General features: G+C 37.0%; 1 protein-coding gene across 1 annotated transcript; it reads left to right on the forward strand.

The window, feature by feature from the left end:
• Positions 1–129: 129 nt before the first annotated feature.
• grpr (gastrin-releasing peptide receptor) lies at positions 130–8,408 on the forward strand. Its single transcript, XM_056383165.1, has 4 exons — positions 130–771; positions 5,803–6,154; positions 6,547–6,660; positions 7,179–8,408. The coding sequence occupies exons 1-4, from the start codon at positions 362–364 to the stop codon at positions 7,458–7,460; spliced, it is 1,158 nt and encodes a 385-aa protein (XP_056239140.1). The 5' UTR covers positions 130–361; the 3' UTR covers positions 7,461–8,408.
• Positions 8,409–11,549: the final 3,141 nt, after the last annotated feature.

Here is an 11,549-nt window from a genome sequence, read left to right on the forward strand (position 1 = left end):
TGAAATGAGATATTTTAAAGATGACATATTTTAAGTCAACTTGTAAATAAATTAATAATAAGGATAATAATAATTTTTACTTTCTTTTTTTTAAACTCATACTGAGAAACGTACATAGCCCTACATCTTAACATTTTCTTAATTCCGCAGACCACAGACACAAATAATGATTGTTCTTCAGTTTAGCATGTTGCGCACGTTGAGCGCACTGGGTGAGTTCCCCCACACTCAACACCGAGGTGGACACACACACTAAGCTGCTCTAAAGTCGGACACAAAATAGTCACAGTAGTTTTGTCTTCCTGTAATAATGTATCTGTGTTTCCTTTAGTTTTAACTTTTATGTAGAGAAACACAACGCATGTCTCTTGAGGAGTCAGTTGGTTGGACGGTGGGAGAGATGGAGCAGTTGTACCCAAACGCGTCGCGCAGCATCACTGCTCTCCAAACCTCGGCACGGACAATGTGGCTCACCGGCGTGGCCATCGCTTCAGTTTATGGTGTGATCAGCGTGCTGGGGCTGATCGGCAACATCACCCTGATCAAGACGTTTTGCTCCGCCAAATCAACCCGCAATGTGCCGAATCTCTTCATGTCGAGTCTTGCGCTCGGGGACGTTTTACTGCTGGTAACCTGCGCTCCGGTGGATGCCAGCCGCTACCTGTCAGAGGAGTGGCTGTTCGGCAGAGTGGGTTGTAAAGTCATCCCTTTCATTCAGCTCACCTCGGTTGGAGTGTCTGTGTTCACTCTCACAGCCCTCTCTGCTGACAGGTAGGCTACGATTTTTTTTAAATTGTTAATCTTCTTGTTGAACTTATAATCAGAATAATTTTAAGAAAAGAGCTGTAAATTATCCAAATTATCCAAATATCATACTGTTTTTATTCTTATACAAATAGGTTCAGGCCACGTGTACTAACCTGATGTTTTGTCACAGAAAATGACAAGCAAATATTTAATGTGCATCGATCAGGAGAGAATTATGCACGGCAGAGCTGACAAGGCTGTTGACGCGTGAGAGACCAGTAGGCACCAGTTTCTCCAGAATCAGTCGTCATTTGCTGTTTCAAACCTTTGTTGTCAAATGACATTAAGCTGACTTTTGCCTGTCTAGATGCTAAAAATAATCACTGTTACAGTATAATTACACGTTTGTGGGCCCTTAAAGAACATGTCAACAGGCTTTTATATACAGACCACAGTAAGCATTCCTCTAAAACACCTCTAATCCTCATCATGGACATGACAATAATTTCTTGTGGAAAAAATATTGTTTCGCTCAGTGGAGTGTGTCATGTCTGTATATGTTTCAGTTCTTCCTCATTATGTCCCATTTTTAGTCACTCTGGTTATTTTCTCTCAGCAGGAACTCTCCATTAACCTTGGTCACATACGATCTTTCTACTGTTATAGCGAATAATCTTGTGAGTGTAAGAAACAAGATGAAAAGAAAATCGAAAAGAAAACAGGATTTTGGTGAATTTTAATTGATTTCATCCTCAATTGGGATCATGGCCATGCATGGTGCAAGATTAATATTAAAAGCTTAAATCAGTAGTCTATTCTTGATCACCCCACACAGCATGATGTATGACAAAGTATCATGTGATAATGCATCATACTTTAATGGAGGATGTATTTTCACATCATTGGCTTATTGGTTAATTCAGATAAGCCTCTCTCATTTTACCTCTGAAGAATATTATTACAACGTAAACGTTTGAGAAATTGCACTGGCAAGCTATTTTTCCTGTGACAGTACTTTAGAGGCAACATCTGCTTTACCTGTACCATGAGGTAAGTTAATTTGCAATATGCTTAAAGTTGCAGTACATCCAGTACACTTGTCACAGATAGAAGGACATAGCTATAAGTGTATATATGTGCATAGCTATGATATACAAAACACATTTTTCAAACTTGTGAATATGCTATAATCAAATTTGAAATACATTTGTAATTATAATTTGAGATACACTTATTCTTTGCTGAGAGTTACATAAAATAGGTTAGATAGATACTGTGCACTTAATTTGTATGGAAGTATATTGATGACAAAAAATTTGAGAGAGAGCACAAAAATTCAGTTCAGTTCATCATTTAATGGTGCACAGACACAGATTTGAATAAGGGCAGAATCACATTTTACAGCACAATCCTCATGTGTGCGCTCGTTTCTGAGTCTGCTCTCTCAGTTTTCTCCAGCTGTTTTAGCAGCTTCTGAGCACTTGAGATAACTAGGTGTCCTGTTGCAGCTCGACTGACAAACTGCAGCAGGACACACCAACATCTGGACATCAGGGTTATGTCTTTTTCAAAGTGAAAGTCTGCGCAAGGAAAAAAGTCAGCATTTGAATATATTGCTGAGTGATTGGCGACCAAATACTCTGCTCTTTTTCTCCTACTGGTGGATAAAAAAACATCACATGTCCCAGCATTTATTTTGAAATTAGAAGTAAGAATGTAACAGGATGACCCTTCACTTCCAGGTCAACATCAACAGATTAGACTCTCTGCTTTCAATTTGAGTTTGCCCCCGGGGGCTTCAGACTTCCAGAAGTGAGAGAATGGTTCCCCATTACCCTTTAGGGTTATGTAACAAGTCTATTGATTATGTCATGTCCACCAGTTTAAATTTGGGGACCAGTTTAAATTTGGGGAGATCATGTTTTTTTCCATTTTGGCATGTCAGAATGGACCAAATACTACAATAGCCATGCATCTCAGTTGCCATTGTCATGGAGAAGAGGACATCATGATGAATAAGAGCAGTAATGAATTCAAAATGCTTTTTCGATGCAGTTGAAAACCCAACATGGAACTGTAGTTGCTGAACTCATTTCAAATTGATCCAGAATTTAAAAGTGAATTAAGCTGCAGACTGTGTTAACTGTTTTCTCAACAATGCAACCTGTAGCTTCCTCTCACTGTTACCAGCTGATGCGTCTTCCCAAAATGCACTTGAGAGTCATTTTTACTTTCTACCTTGAATTTTATACCTTTGTACCTGTGACTCTTTAATCAAAGAAGCAGATATTGTTCGATGCAGTTTTTTTAAATCTTTTGTATACTGATGATTTACCTGGGAGAGGTTCAGACAATAGAAGAGCTCCATCTGTACTTAACACTGTCTATTCAGAAAATGAATGAGGCTTTTAGCTCCTCTTAAAAATCACAGTTTCAGTGTGACTATATAGTCCAAAAATCAAGTCAAGGACCAAACCAAAGAAACAGGCAACACCGTCATGCTAGAGCTGTGAATTTAGATGCTAATCACATTTCCACGCATTTCACATTGCAGCTCCTTGTCATGTTTTGGGATGTTGCAGTTTTTTGTTGTATTAAACCCATACCAATAATGCACAAAAGGGGCCACTTATACCAAACTGCAAACAATAGCTCTCTTTCTTTATATTTGCAAGAATGAATCTGTATCTCTTACAGCCACAGTTTGGAAGAACAGCTCATGAAAAACAAAGTAGATTTTTTCAACAAGGTAAAAACCATTTGCCTTAAAGCTTCTAGTTCTGTAAGCTGTATTGTTACAGTTGCTTGTCCAAAGACAGAAATCATGCTATTGTCATAAGTTTGCAACAGTATTTCTTAGTTAAAGGTGGTTACAGTTTGCTTCACGTTGTGAATTAATGGGAGAAGGGGTAGATGAAATGTGCTACAGAGCTCACAGGTTTGACTTTATTCGACTGGATGAGCTTCTCTGTGTATTATCACTCAATAACTTTAATTGCATGCTGCAGCAACAGGAAGATGCTTTAAAGGTTGGAGAGAGTTGATCCATCACTGATGACATGGCAGCTGAAGAGGTGACTGTTGATGGGTTTTCATTAACATTTCAATAATTTTAGCTGTGTCTCTCAGTTCTGCACAAACCTTTCCCTTTTGTTTAATTCTGTGTATTTGTCACAAGTGGACAGATTTGACAATAGTTTTGCTTTTTGCACCACATCACCATTTCTCCCTATGAACACTCAAAATCTCTAACACCACTGTTATTATTGACACCTTACAATCTGTGTGTAAAACGGTGTGTGCTCTGTTTCTATACAGCTGGTCTATTTTTAGATGTACTGGCATTGCTATTGGGGTCTTTGTTAGTTACATTCAACAACATGACAACATGCACATCATGTGCACCACACAACACTTAGCTGCCAGTTTACAGGAATACCTAGCTAAAACTAATGCAGTCTAGTACAACAGTCTTGGAATAAATGAAGAGTCAACTTAATGGTCATTTTGGTTTGTGGCACTGTTGAACTGTATTGGATAATACGGGTATTTCTAATACTATGTCCCCCTCATTTACTGTAGAGTAGATTGAATTTAGACTTAGCTTTAGAAACGCCTGCCAGTATAATGCAATAGAGCTTCCAAGGTGTGTAAGTATACCCAATAACTTAGAAACTGAGTTTATGTCCAGAGGGAGAGACGGGAAGCAAAGATAGTATGTGAGGTGTAAGGATCAAAGTAAGCCAGTGATTAACAGGAACTCCTGACAGCTCTTAAAATTATCCTTGAATCAAGTGTGTTTTATATAATTATAAACTATTGCCTTAAACACAAACAAGTGGAAAAAGTGGAGGACTCTGTTTAAACAGAAACAAGATGAAATTAAATATACTGTGGGAGTGAAGGGGGCAAAGACAAAAGTACTTGACTGCCTTTTGTATAATCTGTCTGTTCCTTTCACCAGAGTTAATCATATTCAAAGATTTTAATAGTCATTATTCCCTTCAACAACACTAGGCTCATGTTATCTTCTAGATGAGGCTTTTTTTTCATTGCTCCTCGTTTTTCTATATTACTTCCTCAAGTTCAACAAGGGTAATGCTTTTACCACTAATACTCACTAGATCACTGATAAGACATTATTAAACTACTTTTGTAGCCAGATTGTAAGGAAATGTATCTGGTTGGTGTTTATTCTACCTGCTTTGTCCTTTCAGTCGTAATTGATTTTTGCTTTTAATTGCTGCAGGATGACCCCTCCAATGGGCCATTTGACCACATACCTTCTGGAAAAAGAGCTGCGAACACCTGGGCCAAAATTCATTTATAAACAACTTATTAACATTTACAACTGCAGACATCATTTATAATTGCAGATGACTTTGGTATTTTGGCTGGTAGCTTATTATTGTGGCTTACATCTCTTTGACAGTCTCAATGTTGTTGGCAGAGATAATGAATCAGTCAATCTGGGCTTTTTCTTATCATTATTATTATTACTGATTTATGTCTTTTGTTCATAATATCTAAACTCAAAGTGAAAATCAGTATCTCTCAGTATCGCTTAATCAGTATCATAACTTACCAGAGCATAAGAACCTCATGAGTATTTATTAATGGTTTACAAATATTTATGAATGCATTATTACAAAATTGAACAACAGACATTTTATTAAAACAGCACACTGAAGTTGAAGTTGAGTCTGTAACTACTGTTTACGTTCACTCTCACTCCTCTCTTCAATGGCTGCAAAGGACTCAAAATGAATGTAAATTGTCTGCTAGGATGTGTAAATAAGCAAGGTGTTTGCTAATAAGTTCACGACATGAAATAAACAGATAATAATATGTCAGTGTTTTGTTTTCAGCTTAATTATGCTGCCCCCAAGTGGCCAGTGTCAGCCGCCCTACCACTTTTCAATGGTGTTCTTTTTACTTTTACTTTTAATTTGCTATCTATCTATCTATCTATCTATCTATCTATCTATCTATCTATCTATCTATCTATCTATCTATCTATCTATCTATCTATCTATCTATCTATCTATCTATCAGGTACAAGGCCATCGTGAAGCCCTTGGAAATCCAAACTTCAAGCACCACTACCAACATTGTCCTGAGGGCGGCGCTAATCTGGCTCTTCTCCCTGGTCCTGGCTATCCCCGAGGCCGTCTACTCTGACCTCCACACCTTCAACGTCACCTCCACTGATGAGAGCTTCGTTACGTGCGCACCTTATCCCCATGCTGGGGAACTGCACCCAAAGATACACTCCATGGCCTCCTTCCTCATTTTCTACGTCATTCCCCTGCTGGTTATATCTGTGTACTACACCTTCATCGCCCGCAGCCTGATGAGGAGCGCTTCAAATCTGCCTGTGGAGGGGAACATGCATGCAAGACGCCAGGCCAGTGTTAAAGCTGTCACTACCAGGGCAGTTACCCATTTGTGAAATACTGAGGTCATTTCATTTGATTTAGTCAGTTACTCATAGTTTTCTGAAATTTATTGAGTTACATTTAAACGAAGCAACCAGACTAGTAGCTGGTTTAAATCCTTCTCTACACCATGTGTTTGTTGTCTTATTAAATTTAGCTTGCAACCCTAAAATTTCCATAAATAGCAGCAATGACATAACCTCAGCATTTGCCACGACTCTGAATAGTCATTTTTATGGTTAATTTTGCAGAAATTCTTTGATTTTTCCTTTTTTTTAATTTTCCTTTTTTGAAGTTTTAATTGACACTTTTATTTAATAGCATTGTTCTTTGGTTTTGAAGTTTTTTCACTACCCCACAGGTTGAATCAAGAAAGCGCTTGGCCAAGACGGTGCTGGTGTTTGTTGGGCTCTTCGCAGTATGCTGGCTCCCCAGTCACATCATCTACTTATACCGCTCCTATCACTACTCCCAGGTAGACTACATCAGTCTGTTGTATACACTTGAAGTCTAATGCAGATTTACTGTCTTTGTCTATATTTGTTTATTTAAAAAATTTGTATTTGTATTTTTGTTGTCCGGGCTTATACTGGTGGTTGCTAGAAATCATCTATACAACTTCACTTAGAGCTTTTCATTGTCTTTTACTGGCATTTATAATGCTCTCTAAAAAGTATAGAAAATAACATTTGTAACATAATATTTTAACCATGTACCTTAGTTAATTAATCAGTTGGTAGCTGTCTAAGTATTAATAATAAAGTTGGAAATGGATTGTGGAACAGGCTTCAACAGATTTTTCTGGTATATTTGGAATTAAAGTCCAATAAAACATGAGAAATGATCATAATAACTCATTGGGACATACTTAAAAATCCAATGGGAGGCGGTTCAGATTAAAATAATATTACTGCAAAAATTCAGATTCTGTTTGTCCATATTGCAATGATTTGTTGTTTCTCAACACTCCACTCTCACTCTTTCCCCTACCAGGTGGACACCTCACTGGTTCACTTTGTGTGCAGCGTAGTAGCTCGGATCCTGGCCTTCACCAACTCCTGCCTCAACCCCTTTGCCCTGTTCCTGTTGAGCAAGACATTCAAAAAGCAGTTCAACCAGCAGCTGTGTTGCTGCTGTCGTATGATCCTCAGACACTCCTCACAGAGCCCGACACATTACAACACACGTGTGACCTCTGTCCGCAGCACACATTACTCCATGGCAAGTCTGAGCATTATCAATGGCAGACAGATCTATCAGGAAGATTGTGTGTAAGTTCATGTGTACTTTGTGTGTACTTTGTGTGTGTGTATATGTGTGTCCGTGTGCGCGTGTGTGTGTGTGTGTGTATATGTGTGTCCGTGTGTGCGCGTGCGTGTGCGTGTGTCAGTTCACCAAATATTGATAATGATGTATCACTTTGAGAAAGAAAAAAAAAAGTTTAACTCATTCAATTCATTGCTCTTTTGGTGATGTATCTGTGTAGTAAACACTGAGTTTTATTTCAGCTATTGTCATAGCACTTTGTAAAATATATTTAGTAATATTTGACTTTCTTTTCCAAGCCAATTGCTTTATTGTGCGTACATTATTTAAAAAAGAAAAAATGCAGAGTTTTTGCTTTTGAGTCAGTGGACTTGTTAACCACATTTGAACATATAATTATGCAAACAAAAAAATATGATCAATATGCTTTTACAAATCATTTTGATCATAAGACCCTTGCATAAGTCATACAATTATTATTAAATATTGCAATTCCATAGAGTCTGGGGGGATACAAATAAATCAGAATTACAGCAGCAGTATATCCTGACTAGATTAGTTAACTAGTATCAGTCAATCGAAATACGCTAAGTCTTGGAAATTACATTTACACTTATAACACTAATTTGTTTTCCATTCACATCTTAATGAGAAATGCACTGGTAACCTGTCTTCCAGCGAAGCAGGTATAACATCTTTTTACCATATCGTCACCTTCCTAAAATAATGGCCTAAGTCATGTTTTGACAAAAATGTTTTTTTTGCCTAAATCACCCCCTCATGATGCTGGCCACCTCTGGTAAAATCGCCTGAATCCTCAGTTGAGGGGAACATGCAATTCTACCCCCGGTTGTATAATGGCCTATGTCAAAAGTGTGACTCTTTTGTTGAGTTTTTTGTGTTTCCTGAAAAACCTGAAAAAATGACTTAGGCCATTATTTTAAGAGGGTGTCGATATGGAAGTCACAAGGAGGGGGTTGGGGTTGGTGATGCGCAACCACAACTCAAGACTTTGACACCATAGACAGGTTTTGTATCCTGAGTCCTGACGTGTAATGAGATTTAGGCAAAACAAGGCTAAGAGTCTTCAGCCATGCTAGTGGCTTTGTGAGGCTGTACTTAAACACAGTGCTTGGAGCTGAAAGCTACGGTTGGTGTGCTGACATGATCACATGACAATGCTAGCATGTTGATGTTGAGCAGGTATAATTTTGATCACCTTAGTTTAGCGTGTTTGCAAGCTAATATGTGCTGATTAACACTAAATACAAAGTACAGCTGAGGCTGATGGGAATGCTATTATATTTGCAGATATTTTATATAATAAAATATCAGTCGAACAGAAACTTTGAAATAATTATATTGCTAGATGAAAAGTGGAGGGGATCACCAAAATGATAACAATTTATCCTGAGATGAATGGTATGTACCAAATTTCCTTTCGACAGTTGTTGAGACATTTCACTCAAAACCAAATTCCAGCCTTAATAAGATTTGGAGCTTGTAAAGTGATGTTCACAAATAATTAAATTAATAAATAAATAAAAGGTTTCTATTTGTAAATCAACCTGTGAAATGAATCTGCAAGAGAAATTCAAGTTTGTGTGTTTGTATAGAAAAGATTTGTATTTGTAAAAAAAAAACTGTGATTGAAATCTGTGAACAAATGATATCAGTGGTGACAAAGACACTGTAAACAAAGAAATGTGTTTTGTGAACATCTGTGTACCCAAAACGTTTAAGTTACAAGTGTCAATTTTGACCCTGTTTTTGCACCTGAATATGATTGGACAATGGAAATCCAATTAGACAGCAGAGATTACAACTATAAAGTTGTTTAGAAGTGTTGGTGAATTTATGGAGATGGATGGAACCAAGTCTCGATGATGCTAGTGCCTGCATTGTTTTGACATGGGAGTTGTAGTTTTTGTGCTCACATAGTAATTGTCAACATTTCAATGTTTTGCATTTTCTTTTATAGCAAGTGATGTAGTGAAGTTGATTTGTCTGACAATGTGGAAAGTAAACCCCAGGAACAAGCTTCATTTTTTTCAGAAAGATTGATGAAAGAAATGCTCACTGATAGATTATGTTGACAGAAGCTATAGTCTATAGCCCTGACATGAAGTCATGACTTCAGCTCTCTATAGACTGAGTACCTGGTAAACATTATGTCTTTCAAACTCCATACCTCCAGATTGTATAACAGGGTGGTTATTAATGAGAAGCCACCACTCTCAAGCTGAGGTTACTCTGAGGATACCATCAGCTTTAGATACAGAAGTCATTATTCAACTGTTGTTTCCTCCTTACAATTAAACTGAACATTGATGAAGTGGCCCTTTAAGGGTTTCATTCAAACTCACAAATTTCACCATATTTACAGGGATGAGAGATGGCAATTGCACTTTGCTTCTGTGAACAATAATCGTCTCTACTGAAAATACATGTGCAATATTTTGCTACGGCAAAGTAGAAACCAGTATCAGTCTTCAGAAAAGGCAGATCAAGGTGGACCACCCCAGTACCTCCAAGACAATGGAGATAACTTTCTGTAAATCACCAACACTGGCACTTTTTTTTATGATTTTAGGACACAGAACCAAATTAAACAAGATCATATGCTTTTGCTATGATGCTGCCAAAAGATGAAAGTTCAATCAATGTGCTCTAAAATGTGATATATATTTTTTTTTAAATTGCTGGATATTGTACTGAATATTGATGTATAATACTCTGGCTTCACTGTGTTTCTGTAGGTGTAATATTTCTAAATGTCAGATGCTGTGATAACTTCAAGCGTACCCTCAGAGCAGTACTGTAAATGTTAGTTGTCTTCTGGTTAGAGATTGTTTTTGAGCTGTGTCTCAGTTGTACATGGTGTGAAAAATAAACAGTGGGTGTAAATGCTTGTGTTTGTAATTTTGTATTGGAATGTGCAATGTGTGCTCATATTTTTGTGGTTGTTGTGTTAATTTAATTCACCATTTCTCAAGGAATTAAAATTGACAGAGGGTTAATACTGTCGGTGTTTCATGCATTCCCCCCACCAGTTGTAGAAAAATCTTATAAAATCAATAAAACTTATTGTGCATTGAATCACTCTCAACATTATATTGCATAGTGAAAGTGGATCATCTACTTTCACCTCATGTGCGCCTAGCTGTTTACTTAAGTTATGTTTAGGGTCTTAATCCTGTTGCCTGTGTATACACCACATAGTTTCTGCACCACTGGTTTCACTGGACATGATTATTCTACACTGTCACATGCTAGATTTACAGTCGCCATATCACACCACAATGTCCTAATTTGGTGTTTCACAGAGGGAGAGGATCATGCCCAGGTTGCAGGGAGTGGGTGTATAATTCAGTCTGGATAGTGTTTGTTTAATTGTGGTGTGAGTACCTTGTCAAATTTCTGTCCTGCATGGTCTCAACCTTCTACTTAACATGTCATCTTTATAGTCAGGATCATTCTGTGGAAAGCCTGGAATGTAAATAAGAATTAGTTATTATCTTTTTAGTTTAAAGTATGATAGAAACACAAATTAAGACTAATAAAAGGGACATATAATTTCAAAAAGCTTTCAAAAGGTTCTACAGGAATCCTGCAGAAAAGTGTTAAAGGAAACATCAAAGCTTTGCAGTCTCCTCTAGTAAGAAATGTGCATAAATGCTGCAAGAAGATCAATCCTTTTATGACTTACAATATTCTGATGGTTTATGGATTAGTATACTATGACATTGATTTATGTTTTTATGCCTTATTATAGTATGACGTTTTACACCCTACTATACTATGACGTTTTTTAACATTTTTATGCTTGACTATACTATGACGTTTTTTGACATTTTAATGACTTATTATACTATGATGTTTTTTGACGTTTTTATGCCTTATTATACTGTGATGTTTTACACCCTACAATACTATGATGTTTTTTGACATTTTTAAACCCTACGATACGTTGATGTTTTTTGACATTTTTATGCTTTACTATACTTTGATGACGTTTTATGACGTTTTTATGCCTTATTATACTATGACATTTTTTGACATTTTTATACCTTATTACACTATGACTTTTTACACCCT

Source organism: Seriola aureovittata, chromosome 1 (assembly GCF_021018895.1).
Source record: "Seriola aureovittata isolate HTS-2021-v1 ecotype China chromosome 1, ASM2101889v1, whole genome shotgun sequence".
Classification (NCBI taxonomy): Eukaryota; Metazoa; Chordata; class Actinopteri; order Carangiformes; family Carangidae; genus Seriola; species Seriola aureovittata.